Below are 18,998 nucleotides of genomic sequence, written 5' to 3'. Positions count from 1 at the left end.
TTATATGCTCCATTGTACGCCGCCCCGAGTCCTACTTGGAAAGGGAGCGGCTAATAAATCCAAATTTATTATTATTATTATTATTATTATTATTATTATTATTATTATTATTATTATTATTATTATTATCATGAGGGATGTTTATCTGTTAAACCTGTTTTTATAAAAAGTATATATGTGAACTAAGCCATACAGTGCTAAATTAGATGCCATTCAAACTCATTAAGACACCAGCCAGTTTTATTTATATATGTGGTATAGTATCTTTTTCCGGTCTATCATTTATAAATTCACTTGTTGAATTTTTTTAAAAAAATGATAAGTTACTATCATTGGCTATCCTTGTTGTGATCAAGGGGGAAATTTCTCTCTCTCTCTCTCTCTCTCTCTCTCTCTCTCTCTCTCTCTCTCTCTCTCTTTTTTTTTTCCTGTACTTTCTATTTTTAATTCTTTTTTTAAAAGTTCATGTTGGTTTTTATCATTTTAATTTAATTATTATAAAAAAGAATGTTGCACTAACATCATTATCTTGACGGTAAAATTGAAAAGGACATAATGTTGGTGTATGTTTCTTGCCTAGGACTGCAAAACTATAGTGATTGAAAAATAAACTATTTCCCCTTTCCTCATTTTAGGCTTTTTGAAGAGCGCTGAATTGTGGTTGGAAGATGGGCCATTTTTCTTCTTTAGATTCTAGTCCCCAAAGAACAAATTTTTAACCGCTTTGCCTCTTCCAACTATGCAATGCACTGGAGGCAACAAATAGATTTACCATCACCAATTAACTAAAGCAACACCAGTTTTTCAAGATCAGCCAAAAAACAAGCAAGCAAGCAAGCAAATAAAAACAGATCACATTTTGAATGAGCTTGAAGCATTATGTGAATTTTGGATAACAAGGAAAAGTGGATATAGTATCTTTGGTTGGTGAACATAGTATTTTTATATTATTATAAAACCATTGATATTGCCGTAGTCTATCAACAAATCCCACCTTGTCTTCTCCATCCTTGGTATCAGTGACGTCTATGACTTTAGGAAGAGTTGAACCTGGTGGACCAGGTGGACCAGGTGGACCAGGTGGACCTGGTACTCCCTGAAGTCCTGCGACGCCAGGATAGCCAGCTTTACCAGTTGGCCCAGTTTTCCCAGTTAGTCCTTTTTGTCCTGGGGGACCCTGGTCACCTTTTTCTCCCTGTTGTTAAAAAAAAATTTGAGATAAGAAGAACAGTGCACATTCTAATGGTGGCAGGGGAATTCTGGGAACTGAAGACCAGGCATCTTAGAAGATTGAGAAACAGCAGTCTAAAGCATAATCAAATCTATCCTATTTGAAAGTGGTACATTCTGTGTTTGGAAGGTAGATAATTCTAGTTGTTTCTGAAGGATGTCAGAATAGGGAAACCAGCATCCTCAAGGTTTCTATTTAAGTTGTCTTTTAGCAACCCACACTCCTACTGCATCCTTGGCAGATGTTTTGTGCCATTAACTTTAACAAATCCACAACAGTAAATCTAACTTAATAACTTCAACTCATCTCAGCACAAGGAGAAACTAATAGCTCAATTCTTGACTAACAAGCATCTTTTAAGGCACAATACCATTGATTTTTGGGTGGCTTGACAGGGTAATTTACAGCAGTAAATGACACAAGTAGCTTAGATGTGATTTAGTTTACACTTGGGGAAAAATACCAGACATTTTCTTGTCTTCGGCAGCCTTCTCAAGATGGAAACTTCAAAATATAGACTAAATTGCCAGCTAAATTGCAAATATACCTAGATTTGTTGTTTCCACTAAGGAAAAAAATAAATATATAACATAAATAAATAAATATAACATGCACACCTTTGGACCAGGTGGACCAGGTATTGCTGGACAGACACACTGTGAAGTATAGTTACTCTAAGGAAGAGAGAAAAACAGTTAATGATAAAACATCTCTTTAAAAAGTAAGAAGGGAGATGAGGAATATTAGCCTCCTGAAAGTACTTCTTTAAATACGTAAACAATTATGTTGGTCAAATTAGTTCCTAATTATGTGAGAAAAAACCTTGCGTAAGTATTGGCAGGTAATGACATCAAAACAATTAAACTTGCATTGTAACATTAGAGGACAAGTTGAGTTGCAAAATTGCATGCAAGAATGTAAGAGGCAGAGTTTGCATTGCAATGCACAGGTTGCCCTTTGCTTCCCTTCTATCTGCCTCCGTGGACTCATGTAACTGATCTAGTGGTGGTTTGCCATTTTTTTTACTACTGGTTTGGGCGCGCTTCCACTTGCACGACACTTCTGTGCATGCACAGAAGCATCCAGGTGGGTGGATGGAGCCTCCCACCATCGCTACTACCGGTTTGCCTGATTCAGGCCAATCTGGGAGCAACCCAGCTCTGAACGGATCCCTCACATTCAGTAATTTCTTAAGTGGAAGGAACTATGAATTAAGTTGGGATGCTGTCTTAGCCCTTCCTAGAAAAAGAAAGTAGTGTACACTGATCTTGATTGAATTGATGAATCTTTGATAAAGTTTCAAAACTGTAGGTTGTCAAAATGCAGGTTACTGGAATCAACAATAATATTCCTTGATGTCTATTTATTCCTATTTTTAGAATATTTGATTCATATTCAACTTACTGGTCATGAAAACCTTGAACCTGAAATTTACTAAATATTGTTGATTTCAACTTGCAGCACCTCCAAACTCATGGAGTTATGATGAAGAAGATGATGAAGAGGTGATAGAAAATTTAATTGGTTCATCTGCTAGAATACTTTCTATCTATAGATAACTTGATGAGATTTTCAAATTATAAGAATTATATAATACACATTTGGTAATAATTTTAACTTACTGGTCTTGCCATAGAATCTCCTGTGATATTGGATTGCTGAACTGAAGTCATGAGGACTTTTGATGTGGTCTAGGTAGGATAAAAAAAAATCAGGGCAATAATTAATTTTTAAACTGTCAGTTAGCTCTAGTCTCCTCATTTCTCACCTAAAATTTCCTACCCAACCCAAATCCTAGCATTTTTTTTAGAGAAGAGGAAATCCCAGTAGCTGCAATGTTTTTAAATTAAATTTTCACTGTTTTGTAATACTATATATGTTTATTGAGAAATAAGTCCCATTAAATTTAAAAAAAGTCATTTTCTTAAATACACTTATTTAGATATTTTCTTCTTGCTCCTTTCTTTCAAAGTGGCAGTGACATCATGTCATGGGTCAATTCCAACATACCTGCATCATTTTAGTGTCCCCAGTGATCACGGATTGGTAATCTGAAGTTGTCAAGATTTTTGAACCTTCCTGAGATACAAGATGGCAATAGTTAGGAGATCTAATGCATTAGATATTAAATCCCTTCTATCTTACTTAGACTAGGCATGGTCTAAATAAAGTGCAAGTTCTTAATGATGTGGAAAGAAATATATATTTTGTTTCAGAACTTCAGCTAATGGTTTAATTATTTGATTCTTTTACAACCTTCTCATACTTTGGTATACTTAACTGCTGTGGGATGAAACAGCTGCCTTTTTTGCAGAATTATTAATTAATAGGTTAGTTGCTTTTGCCATCATAAAATTTTATAATGAAAGCAACAAAAATATAAAGAATCAAATTATTACTATTACTTTATTCATTAAACATGAAACTCAGCCACATTCATGTGGCTCATGAACATTCAAAAATGCGGAACCGGATTGCCCAAGATGGTTCCGCCCCAGGCGCCTGATGGAACCTGACAGGTTCCAGATGGAGCTTGGGCCATTTCCTGTAGCCCTGACCCACACCCGGTTGGAGGACCTAGTGGCTGCATGGAACAGTGCGGCCACTTGGGCCTTGGACCGGGTGGCGCCTTTGCGGCCTCTCTTGCGGCAGCGAACCACCCAGGCCCCTTGGTTTACCAAGGGGCTGAGGGTGATGAAGCGCCACAAGAGACACCTAGAGAGCAGATGGAGATCGTCATGCTCTGAATCTGACTGAACTCAGGTGAGAGCCCATTTACGGACTTACCTTGTGGCATTAAGAGTGGCCAAGCGTCAGTATTGTGCCACTCTTATTGCATCCGCAGATAACCGCCCTGCCGCCCTGTTTAGGGTGACCCGCTCCCTCCTCCAACAGAGGCCGCGGGAAGCCCCCTTGAAGGGCAGAGCAGAGGAATTTGGGGAGTATCTGCAGGACAAAATCGCTCAGATTCGAAGCGAGCTGGTCCCTGCTAGTGGTCTGGAAGAGACGTCGGAGGCGGGTCATGAGGTACCATTCTGGGAGAAGTTTGACTCTGTTACTTCCGATGATATGGACAGGCTGCGTAGGCGACTGCGAGCCACCACATGTTTATTGGACCCGTGTCCCTCCTGGCTTGTACTGGCATCCTGGGAGGTCACACGAGGCTGGCTTCAGGAGTTAGTCAACGCTTCTTTGAGTGAAGGGTTCCTGCCGGCCGCCCTGAAAGAGGCGGTGGTGAGGCCCCTCCTCAAGAAGCCTTCCCTGGACCCAGCTTTATTAGCCAACTACCATCCTATCTCCAACCTTTGCTTTTTGGCGAAGGTTGTAGAGAGTGTGGTGGCACAACAGTTTCCACGCCACCTGGAGGAAACTGATTATCTGGACCCGCGCCAGTCCGGTTTCCGGCCCGGCCACAGCACGGAGACGGCATTGGTCGCATTGGTGGATGATCTCTGGAGGTCCAGAGATGGGGGCTGCTTCTCCATCCTGGTCCTATTAGATATCTCGGCGGCTTTCGATACCATCGACCATGGTATCTTGTTGCATCGATTGGAGGGGTTGGGGGTGAGGGGCACCGTTTTGCAGTGGTTCTTCTCCTACCTCTCCGGCCGAGTGCAATTTGTATTGGCAGGGGGGCAGAGGTCGACCTCGAGGCCGCTCACTTGTGGGGTGCCACAAGGGTCGGTCCTCTCGCCTCTCCTGTTCAATGCATACATGAAGCCGCTGGGCGAGATCATTCGTGGGTTTGGGGTAGACTATCATCTGTACGCGGATGACACCCAGCTGTACATCTCTACCCCAAACCACCCCAACGATGCTATCGAAGTGATGTCTCGGTGTCTGGAAGCCGTACGGATCTGGATGGGAAGTAACAGACTCAAGCTCAACCCATCCAAGACTGAGTGGCTGTGGCTACCGGCGCCCCGGTTCAACCAGTTTATTCCATCACTGGCCATTGGGGGCGAACATCTGGCCCCCATGGATCGGGTGCGCAATTTGGGCGTCCTTCTGGATGCCCGGCTGTCCATGGACGACCATGTGACAGCCGTGGCCAGGGGGGCGTTCCACCAGGTTCGCCTGGTGCGCCAATTGCGTCCCCTATTAGACCGGAGCGCCCTTCGCACAGTCACTCATGCGCTTGTGACGTCCCGGCTAGACTACTGCAACGCTCTCTACATGGGGCTTCCCTTGAGATGCACCCGAAGGCTGCAGCTGGTTCAGAATGCAGCCGCGCGGGCAATTTCAGGAGTCTTTAGCTACTCCCACGTAACACCTCTCCTGCGCGGGCTACACTGGCTGCCTGTGGCTTTTCGGGTGTGTTTCAAGGTGTTGACCATCATTTTCAAGGCGCTCCATGGCACAGGACCTAGTTATTTGCGGGATCGTATCCTGCCCCATACATCCCTTCGGCCTATCCGCTCACACAGAGAGGGACTCCTCCGGGTGCTGTCCACTAGGCTGTGCCAGCGGGCGACGCCTAGGGGAAGAGCCTTCTCTGTGATGGGCCCGACCCTCTGGAATGACCTTCCCCCCGACATTAGAATGACTACTGATCTCCGCTCCTTCCGTCAGAAACTCAAAACCCACCTGTTCCAGCTAGCTGGCCTGGCCTAATTCCGGCCTTCCCACCTCAGTTTTGGTTTTTAAATTTTATGATTGGTTTTATGGGCTAGTTTTAATTTTTATAAATTGTACAGGGGTTATTTAATTTAATTTTAACGATGTATGTTATTGTTTGGATGGTTTTTTTAAATTTATACCTGTACACCGCCCCGAGTCCCTCCGGGGAGAGGGGGCGGTCTAGAAATCTAATTAAATAAATAAATAATAAATAAATAAATTGAGAACCTGAAATTTACTAAATATTGTTGATTTCAACTTGCAGCACCTCCAAACTCATGAAGTTATGATGAAGAAGATGATTAAGAGATGATAGAAAATTTAATTGGTTCATCTGCTAGAATACTTTCTATCTATAGATAACTTGATGAGATTTTCAAATTATAAGAATTATATAATACACATTTGGTAATAATTTTAACTTACTGGTCTTGCCATAGAATCTCCTGTGATATTGGATTGCTGAACTGAAGTCATGAGGACTTTTGATGTGGTCTAGGTAGGATAAAAAAAAATCAGGGCAATAATTAATTTTTAAACTGTCAGTTAGCTCTAGTCTCCTCATTTCTCACCTAAAATTTCCTACCCAACCCAAATCCTAGCATTTTTTTTTAGAGAAGAGGAAATCCCAGTAGCTGCAATGTTTTTAAATTAAATTTTCACTGTTTTGTAATACTATATACGTTTATTGAGAAATAAGTCCCATTAAATTAAAAAAAGTCATTTTCTTAAATACACTTATTTAGATATTTTCTTCTTGCTCCTTTCTTTCAAAGTGGCAGTGACATCGTGTCATGGGTCAATTTCAACATACCTGCATCATTTTAGTGTCCCCAGTGATCACGGATTGGGAATCTGAAGTTGTCAAGATTTTTGAACCTTCCTGAGATACAAGATGGCAATAGTTAGGAGATCTAATGCATTAGAGATTAAATCCCTTCTATCTTACTTAGACTAGGCATGGTCTAAATAAAGTGCAAGTTCTTAATGATGTGGAAAGAAATATATATTTTGTTTCAGAACTTCAGCTAATGGTTTAATTATTTGATTCTTTTACAACCTTCTCATACTTTGGTATACTTAACTGCTGTGGGATGAAACAGCTGCCTTTTTTGCAGAATTATTAATTAATAGGTTAGTTGCTTTTGCCATCATAAAATTTTATAATGAAAGCAACAAAAATATAAAGAATCAAATTATTACTATTACTTTATTCATTAAACATGAAGCTCAGCCACATTCATGTGGCTCATGAACATTCAAAAATGCATCACAAATACCAGTGACTGGTGCTAATGGTTGATACGGGTTGCTGCCAGCATCCTAGGTATCAACCAAGTACCTTCTTAAAATATAAGATGTTCCAAGTAGCACAGTTTTTTGCAGTTCCGCTGGTGTTATTGCAGGAAGCTGCAATTTGTTGATACTACTACTACTACTACTACTACTACTACTACTACTACTACTACTACTACTACTTCATTATTGTTGTTGTTGTATTGTTGTTGTTGTTGTTGTTGTTGGAGTGCACTTCCTTGGATTTGTTTCAAAAAGATGCTGAGAACAGTGTAGGGGCACTTTCAATTCCAGGAAAAGATACTGCTACTTTAAAGCAGAGCAGGGAGGTGTGTGAACTTTGGATAATGATCAGAACCCGATTTTTATATTTGTTTCCAAATTTCCCTACAATGCCTGATCATAGTTCCTCTGATGCTGCAGTTAAAGCTGGGCACCATTTGGGGATTTGAGAGGTTTGGCTGTGTTATTAAATGTTACTTGAAAGTGGCATAAAATCCCACCAAACAGGCTTCCGGTTCCGGCAGCTGACGGCGACGGGCAGAGACTGCTCGCCCCGCGCATCCCCGGTGGGCTCCCCACTCCTTGGGGGGCACAGGACGCCCCGGAGAGGCGTTCTGCCGGAGGAGCGGCACGGCAGGAGGACCCCTGCATCGGCGGCGGCCGTCGGGGGGCTCTCGCTTCGCTCCAGGCACCGAGGAGCGCGAAGGGGAGGAGCGCTGAAGCGTCTTCGCTGTGAGGCTGTCCGGAAGAAAAAAAGATACTTGAAGGATGCAGCGGCGGTGCGGTGAGGCGTAGACTCTCTTCATACCTATTACCAATTCTAAAACTTCTCAGTGGTGTTAATTGGAACTTTTGTTTAACTTGGAGAAGTGCGGCTGGAGGGGAGGGGGATTTCCCCCCCCCCTTGGACAAGCGGCTAGAAACAAAAGTGCTCGTAGCCCCAGGGAAGGAGGAGGGGGAGAGCCAAACCAATGAGGTCACACTCCAACTAAATGGATCTTCAGACTTAACCCTTTCAAGAAAATGTGATCTTTGGGAACTTTGAATCCTGAAAACTTTATTTGTTGCCTCAGTTCTCGAAGTTCGCAGGGCAAGATGGCACACTTCCGTTGTCTTCATGAAAGCTGAACTTGACTCCACCTTTTAACTTCAGGCTTCCGGTCTTTGTCTCCGTGTTATTTGGATACTTCTCTTGTGGATTGTTTGCTTTTGAACTTTCTGGAGTGAAAAATGTCTGTTCCCTGCCAGGGTGATTAGAGAGTTCCCTTGTGCCTGGTCTCTCTACTCCCCCGAACTCCTTTGGCTGCTCTACCACACTGACTGATTCTTCTCTATACTGACTGGACTCTTTATTACTAACAATGACATCTAAAAGACCACCTCCTGGAAAGTCCGGCTTTGCTGCCTCTGCCCCGACATCTGCAACCTCAAGTCCGAGCACGCAATCAACGTTGACAGCTTTCAAACAAGTTAAAACTACGGACTTGGAGTTTCATCAAATGTTTCAACAAATTTTACAGGGACAAGAGGAAATTAAGAAACAGCTGAAGGAGATGAAAGAAGAAATTAGAGGGAACCAGGAAAAAATTGATAAGAACTCACAGAGATTGGATCACTTGGAGCAGGGGGCGGCTGAAATGAGGGGGGGGGGGGGTGGAAGGCGTGCAAAAGGGAAACAAAGAGCTTGATACCCAACAAATGAAAATAGAGTTTGAGAGAATGTCCTTTTATCTTAGATTTCAGAATGTGATGGAGACAGATGATGAAAATATTAGGGACATCATGACAACTATCTTGGCTGAGTATACCCAGAAAGAAAAACAACAGATGGGGTGGGAAATAGACCTGGTCTATAGAGTGAACTCCTCATATGCTAGAACACACAATGTCCCCAGGGAGGTGCACATTAAATTTCTTAGGAAAAGCACAAGAGATGAAATTCTGAATACACAAAGGGAACAAGCCCTGATATATAAAGATAAGGAGATAACCATACTGAAACAGATCCCCTAGAAAGTGAGGGAGAAAAGAAAATATTATTCGCAATTGGCGAATAAATTATACCAGAAGGGGGTGTGGTTTCGTTGGTTGCTGCCTGAAGGTATGTTAATATTCTGGGAGGAGACAAGGGTCAGAATTAACACACCCATAGAGGCGCAGGCCTTTATGGAAAAAAATAAACTACTCCTAGAAAAACCAGAAGACATCCCAGTAGATACACAAGACACGGGAGGGGCCGGAGCACTGCCAACTGGGGGAGATGGGGCGACATCAAGAAAGCTCAGATCACACAAATAAGTAAGAAAATCCACATGATACAAATTGATTGAAATTATTTTTGAATCTACCACACTGACTATATGTTATTATGTAATATTTGAATGTTATGCAAATGTACACCATGAGTCTGGAGGGGGCGTATACCTACCGCAGTTTGCGACTGCCACAATTTGTAACTTTCCCCATACCTTTTCCTTTTGCAAAATACCAAAAAACCAATAAAACTTTGCTTAAAAAAAAAATCCCACCAAACTAAGGAGAAGCATTAACTGCCAAACAGCAATGTATCGTTCAGCCAGGAGCCTTGGATCTTTAGGGAAGAGAAGAATGCAGATACAATACAAAGTTGTGGAGCAGAGGAAGTTTGTCCTCATTAATATAACACATGATGTTTTGATAAAACCACAGTTCTGAGATGAAAATAAAGTAGGTATGTGTGAGTCTCCCTTATTAGTCCTTTCCTGTAAACAGAAAACAACTAATTTCATATAAATAGAAATGGCAGTGAAGGTGGTCACTTTGGGAGCCCACAAGCACAGATGCCTGGTTGCCCTTCATTCCTTGCCCCACATCTTTAGTAATGCTGTTGTTTCTTTTCTCAATTGAGGAAGAGATACTTTATGGTGCTTAAGGAGATGAGGGGAGATTGCTGCCATGGGTAAGGTAGGCTGTGGCCTCCTGTTGATTTGCCCACCCTCAGTTGCTGCCTGAATTTGTGCCTGAGTTTTCTAATCAGAAAGCCCCCTATGAGGTTTCCCTTGGGTCCGAGAGAATTCTACATATGCTAATGATTCTTCAAAGTAACAGAAATAAGCAATGCTGATTGATTTTTATCAAACCAGAATAAAACCAATCTACGGTTGAAATGGTTATATCTCACATTTTTGAGATGTGAGGAAGCCTTTGAGGTGATGATTGCACATATTTGGATACAAATATTAAGAAATCAGCCTTCTAAATACACTGGGCAGGCAAAACCAGAACTTTTTTTTAGACATGCAGACTAAGATATATATTTTTTTAGAAACTGCAGTGTTCACACTTAAAAAAGACAGTAACTGCTGCAATTGGTTCAATTGGCCATTGCTGATGAAGAAATCTAGAACCCAACCCAAAGAATTGGATGCATCTACCAGGCATTTGGGCAATCTTTCTACGGATTGTTACCTGGACAATTATGAATTCAGAGTCTTCTTCCATAGCGCTGCCCTCAAAGAAGGTTGAAACAGAAAGGCTATTATCAAAAGCATCTTCCTTTGTTATACCAGATGAACTTGTCTGGTGGGAGGAAAAAAGAGAAAACTTGCATTCATTTCTGATTCCGAATATTTGTTTATTGCTTTATATCTAGTCTCTTATAAAAGTGCAAGATAGTATGCTCCTTACAATTTTATCTTTATAACAACCATATTGTAAGTTCAACTAGAAGGTGCATTATTATCTATTGAGTTACATTGCAGAGTAGGAATTTCTGATATATTTTGTTTTGGGATCCTTGATCCCTGTAGAGAGGAGAGATGGGGGGGGGGAGGATTTTACCCACTAATTCAGGTCATTCCGCCACAGCACTCAAGGCTTTGTTGAGTCTGACAAGACCCTGAGTGTTGATAAGGCTCAAGAAAAATGTCAATGCGAACTTGTGCAGACAGTGAGAAGGAGCCAGAGACTGTCACGTGGTGTGAAAGAGCTGGCCTTGGGACTTTGGCCTCCATCTCTGCATCTAGAGACGTTCAAATTAGCAGTGGCTGAGTCTCATGTTTTCATGTGGGATTCAGGGGGGAAATGTAGAAAGTTATGAGGCAGCTGCTACTAAGTAGGAAAGTATTATTTATGCTGTCTGTAATTGAAAAAAAATATTTGAATGGTTGCTTCCTCCAAATAATTTACCATTGCTGCTGCTGCTGCTACTACTACTACTACTACTTTTATGTTTAAGGCCACTGAGTCAGAAAATCTCAAGATGGCTTCCAGAAGCCCATCCCAGTTTGCTCTGTGTCAGAAGAGAAAGAAAAGGAGAAGCAAACAAACCAGGAGTATACAATCTTGACAACTTGAAGACCTGTGTACTTCAACTCCCAGTTTCCCAGCCAGCATGTTACAATTTCATAAAATCCATATAGAAATATGGGTGTGTCATCTTACATTTACTGACACTGTGGTAATGGATAAGCAGCCAATGTGATATAATGTTGAGGATCAGGATTGGGAGTTGGAATACCTGGATTCTAGTCCTCTCTTAGACCAGGAAAGCCTTGGACCTGTGATTCCTTCTTAGCTTTAAAGTGAGTAGGATATTTTTAAAAATATATCCCAGAAAAGGGAAATGGCAATCTATTTCCATATAATAGTGCCAAGAAAACTTTACTGTCCATGAAGTAACCAGGAATCACTCACTGTTTTCACTCCACAACATCCCACAATATAGGATGTTGGGCAATCTTTCTACAGCAGTGTTACCCTTAGGAATTCAGAGTTTAAACTTGTAATGGCACTGAAAAAAAGTGATTTATGATCATTTTTCACACTTACAACCATTGCAGCATGGTCACTCGATCAAAATTCAGATGCCTGACAACAAGTTCATATTTATGAAGGTTGCAGTGTCCTGGGGTCATGTGATCACCTTTTGTGACCTTCTAACCAGCAAAGTCAACGGGGAAGCCAGATTTATTTAACAATCATGTCACTAACTGCAATCTTTCACTTAACAACTATGACAAGAAAGGTTGCAAAATAGGGCAAATTTCACTTAACAAATGTTTCACTTAGGAACAGAAATTTTGGGCTCAGTTGTGGTCATAATTCGAGGATTACCTGTTCTAGTCCTGCCTTAGACCTGAAACCTGTGTGCATGACCTTTGGCCACTCTCTCTCAGCCCAATCTACCTCACAGGGTTGCTGTTGTGAGAAAAATGGGAGGAGGAAGGTGTGTTGGATATGTTTGCTGCCTTGAGTTATTTGTAAAAATAATAAAGGTGGGATATAAATTCATAAAAATAATGAAAGAAAAGGTATATATGATTTATCATCATCTATCCAATCTCTAACTATTATGATTGTAAATACTAGATTATTGAAGTACAACCAAGCTTTGTTACTTTATTTTATTTATGTGCCATAAGCTGGCACATACTTCATCCACAATTGCTAAAAGTAGTAAAGGTAAGGGAAAATAGCACTTTGTTTGAGCAGAGGGTTGGACTAGAAGACCTCTAAGGTTCCTTCTAACTTTGTTAGTTCAGTGACAGGCTGCATGTTTTTCCATGCAATTGATGCTCATCTGCTTCTATCATTAGAGTGAACTCACCTCCTCACCAACAGATGTTAAGAAAGGGTAGGAAGTCTGGCATGAGATACTGGATGAACTGGGCATTGCGCAGTTTATTCATCCCAGCTAAATTATTCTTCAGATGAATGGGTAATACATTTGACTTATTATTGCATACAGGTTCTGTGTGCGCGTTGGGAATAAGTGGCATTTTATTGTGTCTCAGGCAACAAAATATATTAAGTGTTTATTTAGGACAGAGTTACATAAAAGGATGCCGCTAAAACTCTAGATAGTTGCTGGTCAACAGGAGGGGCTGGAGTCTCATTGTTTGGGGACATTGAAACTAGATTTCTGAGAGTTTCCCATGCATTGGGACCATTACAGAAGGTGAGATAGTGCTGCGAAGTGCAGCCTCCCACTTGTCCTCTGCAGGAAAAAACCAAAACAAACCCAGGCTGGGAAAGGTGCTCAAGGTTGGGAAAACTTTAGCTGCCCAGGTGTGTCTTTGAAATATGGCTCTTGTGCCATGATTAGAGATGCTGGGAACTTTTGTTCAGCGGTATCAGCACTATTCACCCATTTCAAAAACATGAAAAGTACATAGCAGAAACCATTTTGTGTAGTTTAGAGTAAAGTGTGATGGTTCTGAACTGCTTGAATGTTAAGGTAGACTCACTTTAATAATTACATGGAATGAGGAAATAACTGTTCTTTCAGAATAATTATTACAGAAGGTTTTTTTGATATATGCATCCCCCCCCTTCTGCTCTTTTTAATATCATGTCACATAATGCAATGTAACTTTGAATAATGAATATATGAATAATCACTACATTTTCAAAACTTTTATAAGCAAGCAAAAAGACTAGTAAAAGCTCAGTCAATATGTCTTCTGCTTTACTCCCCCTTCTCTCTCTCTCTCTCTCTCTCTCTCTCTCTCTCACACACACACACACACACACACTGTCAGACATTTTTTTTTGCCCATTCCTCAAGTGATTTATGAATTCTATTAGCCATCAGCATAGACATAAAGATGCACTTAGAGCTGTCATAAGCATATTATCTCCTAGTATTTAAAAATAAAGGTAAATGAAAAGTTATATTTCCTAGGCTGCTTTTGAATCAAATTAATCAAATGTGCAGTTCTGTGCAATGTGCTTTTGAAAGGAAGCACATGTTTAATTCTGGAAAACAAGTTGGTACCTCTGGCTGCCCTTCATTGCAATGTTATTATTCATCTTAGTTGCCACACAACAAATCAATAATCAGTTATCATCTGACCCATACCACACATGATAAATGCTCACCAAATCCAGGATTTGTTCAGTAATAGTAGCTTCCTGTACAGTTGTATCTGGTGTGCTAGGATTGGAAGTACTCGGGACCGTAGGCACAGAAGATTGCTTCACATCAGTTTTTGCCTCTGAGAAAGCAAAAGGAAAGGAGATTGGAAACTACACATTTATACACAAAACATACACACAATTGCTCTGTTTCCTGACATTGATTTTCCAAAAGTGGAAGAGAGAAGAACAATAGAGAAGACACAATATTAATTACACAGATTATAAAAGAATTTCATATTTCCTTCTTAGAGCTCAAAACCAGAATTGTACTAACCCTGTAAGAAAGGTAAACTGAAGAGAAAATTGTGTAAAGACACTCGAGAATTTGAACCTGTCTTGCTAATCAACATTATGATTGTTACAAAGCCTCCAGTTTTCTTCTGGCAATTTAGCTGATGCAACTTTCCTCATGCACAAAACCTTACATATTACTCCATTTCCTTTTATCCAGCAAAATCCAAATTCTGCAAGTGAGCCTCACAAGACTGAAGCCCTGGGAAATGTGACAAAAAGACAGCCACGCTGATCTCAGGTAGCCTAATTGCCAAAGCTATCTCAATCCATTTTTCAAATGAGGTCACACAAACTGGGAATTTCTGCAAATTGCAGTTCAAGTACAATTTGGGGAAAGTTGTATTAGACACACTGTTGCCCAACTCAGTGTACACCCATGGCCCCCAACCCACATTTTATTTCAAGACATTCTATAGCCCAAATAGTGTGCCCTTTTGAATGGGCATTTCTGGATTTTATATGGTTTTTCCAACTTTTCCCTAAACAAAAAGAAAATGAGAAATGGGCAGGGAAAAGAAACAAGAATAGCCATAGCCTTTTCACTTACCTTGGGGAATCACAGCAGGTGTGGTTGTAGCCTTTGGATTTGCAAAAGGCCACCATTGGTACTGAGCAACACTAGGGGGAGTCAGCCCCCCCAACAGCAAGGCAAGGCAGAGGAAGCCCAATGGCTGGCTTCTCCTAAGAGTCTCCATTGCAGTTGTCTGCAGCTTAGCAGTCTCCACACTAACCTTTGGCACTTGTGATCCAAGTTCATATTAGTCCAAGGTGCCCGCCCACCAGTCTCTCTCTGCCAATCAGCATCTCATTTTAGAAGACATGTACTGTGACTAAGTAGTCTTACTCTCTCCCCCCTCCCCCCTCCCCCCTCCACATGCACGGCAGAAGAGTAGATTTTTTGTTTTTGTTTTACTTTGCATTTCTTTGAATTTTGAATCTCTTATATGTGCAGAGGGGATGGGGAATATTGATATCAAATTATATGTACTTATTTTGCTTTTCAAATCATCCTATTTTATCTTACTACTAACTTGAGTGAATGTAAAGGGCCATAACAATAATACATTACAGGCAGTCCTCAACTTACAGCAGTTTGCTTAGTGACCGTTCAAAGTACTGAAAAAGTTATTTATGACCATTTTTTCACACTTATGGCAGTTGCAGCATCCCCATGGTCACATTTGGATGCTTGACAACTGATTCACATTTATGTCTGTTGCAGTGTCCTGGGATCAAGTGATCACCTTCTACAACTTTCTGAGAAGCAGAATCAACGGGGAAACCATATTCACTTAGCATCCATGTTACTAATTTAACAACTGCAGTGATTCACATAACAAATGTGGCAAGAAAAGTTGTAAAATGGGGCAACACACACTTAACAAATCTATCACTTAATAACATAAATTTAGGGCTCAATTGAGGTCATAGGTTGAGTACTACCTGTATTGCATTTGATTCTCTATTCTTTCAGTTCCATAACCATGAGCATTGGCCACCTGTGAACTTTTAACCAAAGGTTAAAACCAAAGATACTAAGCATCTTATGAAATGAACTGGAGTCCATGAATCTTTATGATGCTAAAATATTATTTTTGATGAATTATGTTTAGTCTGGAGCAATCCCCCAAATCAACCCACTAATTTGGATTAACCAGCTTTCCAAATATTGCAGAACCATAAGTTCCCTCACTTCCCAAAATTGAATATTTTCTCTCTTTTTTTAAATCCTTCCTAGCTTCCTTTATTGCTATTATGCTTATGGTCTCATTTCATTTTTTTTTAAAAAAGCAAACAAACAAAATCGTTTAAACTACAGAAGAAAATAGAATGAGCATAAACAACACTCACATGTATTACATTTAATACTTTAAAAAAATTCCTTTTCTATACTGTGGGACAAATTTTTAAAACCATTTTCACGAATGTGCCATTTGAAAGATACAAAAAAGTCCTCGTGGCCTAAATGATTACATTTCATAATTTTCCCTCTGCTGCTATTGAAAAATAAAGAGAGGATTACATTTTTGCTATATCTGGAGAACATTGGGTAAATTGATTGTCTTCATTCCAATGTTTAATTCTACTTGAACCTACACCCTTTTCATTTGTAAATCAACTACTCTGAAGAGACAAAGAGAAAGAAAGGGAGAGATCATAACCTGTGTAGTAGAACCAGCTAAATAGACATTTTTAATCTTATAATGTGATGAAATCATTATAGATTACAGATCATTTGTTAAATATGCATTGCATTGTATGCATGCAGTCTTCTTTGATATTGTCACCAGCAGAGAAGCACTGGATATGCCTCACATTCTATTAGCGGGTCTTGCTGTCCTACTTTTTACAGCAGACTCTGGACTGTCAATCAGCTTGCCTGGCATCAACGATTCAGTCCATGTGACAGCATTTCACCTCCTGGCCTTCCGTCACCATCAACACCACCCTCCCAAACCCCTAAATCTACCTCACAAGAGGAGCTTGCTGCAGCCTTCTTTCAGCTGCAGGAGATCACAGTGAAACGTTTGGAGATGCATGGAATGTTGTGGAGGACAATACCTTGAAGAAAAATTAGAACACAGGCCATCAGGATGACACTGCAAACCCCTGACCAGCTAGAGATTTTCACAATGGCCCTCTGGTCTTGCTCCTCTTCTCCTGTAATTTGCGGCATCTCAGCCTGCAATGGTTGTTGTTCGGCTGGGGTTGTGACCACAGTGAGAGACCTCTGTTGGCTGCTTGGCAAGAGACGACAGTCAATGTCTTCAGGCAATAGAGACCTCTCTTTGGAGATGGGCAAGGGCAACATGTAACACCCGTTGCCAGGAAGTTTGATGAAGACTGGAGAATGCTCTGAAGTGTGGGGTATTGCAATTACAGCAGTGACCATTGGATCATCGGGCAACTGGGAGACAGAGAACCCAGGTGGGAGTTTAGTGATACCTCGGCACCATGGACACTTCAGATCCCTTTGGCTGGTCCTCATCTTCTGAAGGCAAACAGAGCAACAAGTATGCTTACAGTCCAGTAACTTGGGTCTCCTCCGTGGGTTGTAGTTATTGAAACAAATCTGACACTCCAGCAGAATGCCCCGGGACAGATCCTCCATGGTTTCCCAACTATTGAAAAACAAAAGATATCACGCTGACTTGCAGTCCAGTCCAAAACTCTGTGCCAAGAGCTGTTCTTGTCCTCCCACGATGACTATTTTGTATTCTACTTCCAAAAAAAATGAAGGCGTGAAGTCTAAAAAGAACCATCTGACTGGAGGTCCATCAGCATCTAAATCTCTCATTGTGTCTCATCCATCCCTTTCAGCCTGATATCAAGCGGGAAATATTCAGCTGCTTGCAGGCAGGAGGCGACTAGCATGAAGCACAGTTGTGACACATCTTTGTTCTGCCTGCAGTGTATTACAGCAAGCCAGGGTTAGACAGCAGCAGCAGCAACTCCCAAAATTGAATATTCCCATTGGGGCTGACAGCTGTTGTGATTTACAGCGGTACCTGAAGTCCCACAGACATTACATCTTGGCTGGTCATACAGCAGTTGAGATGTCTTTTATTTTAAAACTTTTACGTTTCTAGCTGATTAAATCTGTTGTAAAGAGACAGTTTGATGTAGTGGTTAGGGTACTGGATTAGAAACTGGGAGGCCCTAAATTCTAGCCCCACTTTACGCATGATCTTGGACCACTCCATTCACTTTCAGCCGTAGGAAGGAGGCCAGGGATGGGTTCCGGCAGTTGCTACTTCTGGTTTGCTTATGGGCGCACTGCGCGTGCGCATGCACAGTGCAATAAAAATTGCTCTGTGCATGCGCAGAAGAGAAAAACAAGATGGTGGCGCCTACAGTGCTGCTAGGAGAACTGGTTCAGGGGCGTGGCAGGCCTGGGTTGCTGCCAGTTGCAGTGACCCAGGCCACCAAACCACTACTGGTTCGGCCAAACTGGTCCGAACGGGTAAGAACCCACCAGTGAAGGAGGCAATGGCAAACCACTTTTGAAATCTTGTCAAAAAAAACTGCAGGGACTTAGTCCAGGCAATCACCTGGAGTCAACACTAACTCTAAGGCACAAAAATAAATTAAATAACAACAACAAAAATCAGCTCTAGTGGAATTAAAATATCCAAACCTGAAACAGTTTAAGAGGACCATACATTACTCTCCTGAATTTAAAGTCTACTATATGTAAATGTTTAGGCATCTTGAAATGTTAGTGCATCAGGAACACTCATTGTCTTAAATGGGTTTAAGGCAATTTACATTGGTAATTTTGAAAAAGTAGTTGAAATTTGGGGCTACTAACAGACCTCTGACACCGTTAGGCCAAATATTTAGTTCCTTAAAACAATCATTTTTGTTTTCCCCTTTGCCTCTCTCTGATAAGTGCAAATCTACTAAATAATTTAGACTAAATAACATTCTTGGGCGTCAGTGGTGATAAATAAGGTTTTTGTGACACAGGGCACCACTTTGGGTTTTGAAAACAGCTCAAGGTTGCTTTAATGTGACGGAGACAAAGAGAGCGGAGGTATTCAGAAATTGTTTACAACAACTGAAAAAAACCATACTTCTTCCATCAAAGTCTCTTCTGCAACCTGCAAAACTACATTTATCCCCGTATAACATGTACAAATGTATATGTTAA

General features: G+C 41.0%; 2 protein-coding genes across 2 annotated transcripts in view; both read right to left on the bottom strand.

Moving 5' to 3' along the window:
• LOC309400947 (uncharacterized protein) overlaps nt 1-14,094 on the bottom strand; it is a 32,725-nt gene extending 18,631 nt beyond the window's left edge. The window contains exons 1-6 of the mRNA XM_081969736.1: nt 14,012-14,094; nt 10,598-10,708; nt 3,242-3,310; nt 2,854-2,922; nt 1,849-1,905; nt 995-1,195 (exon numbers count right to left, since the gene is read on the bottom strand). Coding sequence (XP_081825862.1) covers nt 995-1,195; nt 1,849-1,905; nt 2,854-2,922; nt 3,242-3,310; nt 10,598-10,630 — 429 coding nt within the window. The 5' untranslated portion in view covers nt 10,631-10,708; nt 14,012-14,094. The remainder of the gene's footprint in view (nt 1-994; nt 1,196-1,848; nt 1,906-2,853; nt 2,923-3,241; nt 3,311-10,597; nt 10,709-14,011) is intronic.
• A 2,513-nt stretch (nt 14,095-16,607) lies between these two features.
• On the bottom strand, nt 16,608-17,504 carry LOC309381224 (E3 ubiquitin-protein ligase RNF152-like). Its single transcript, XM_081931968.1, has one exon. The coding sequence runs from the start codon at nt 17,454-17,456 to the stop codon at nt 16,845-16,847; it is 612 nt and encodes a 203-aa protein (XP_081788094.1). The 5' UTR covers nt 17,457-17,504; the 3' UTR covers nt 16,608-16,844.
• Between the last annotated feature and the right edge of the window lie 1,494 nt (nt 17,505-18,998).

This window comes from Natrix helvetica (genome assembly GCF_964273705.1).
Source record: "Natrix helvetica genome assembly, chromosome: Z".
Taxonomy (NCBI): domain Eukaryota; kingdom Metazoa; phylum Chordata; class Lepidosauria; order Squamata; family Natricidae; genus Natrix; species Natrix helvetica.
The sequence above is the reverse complement of the archived record's forward strand: the minus strand, read 5'-3'. Positions and strand labels throughout refer to the sequence as shown.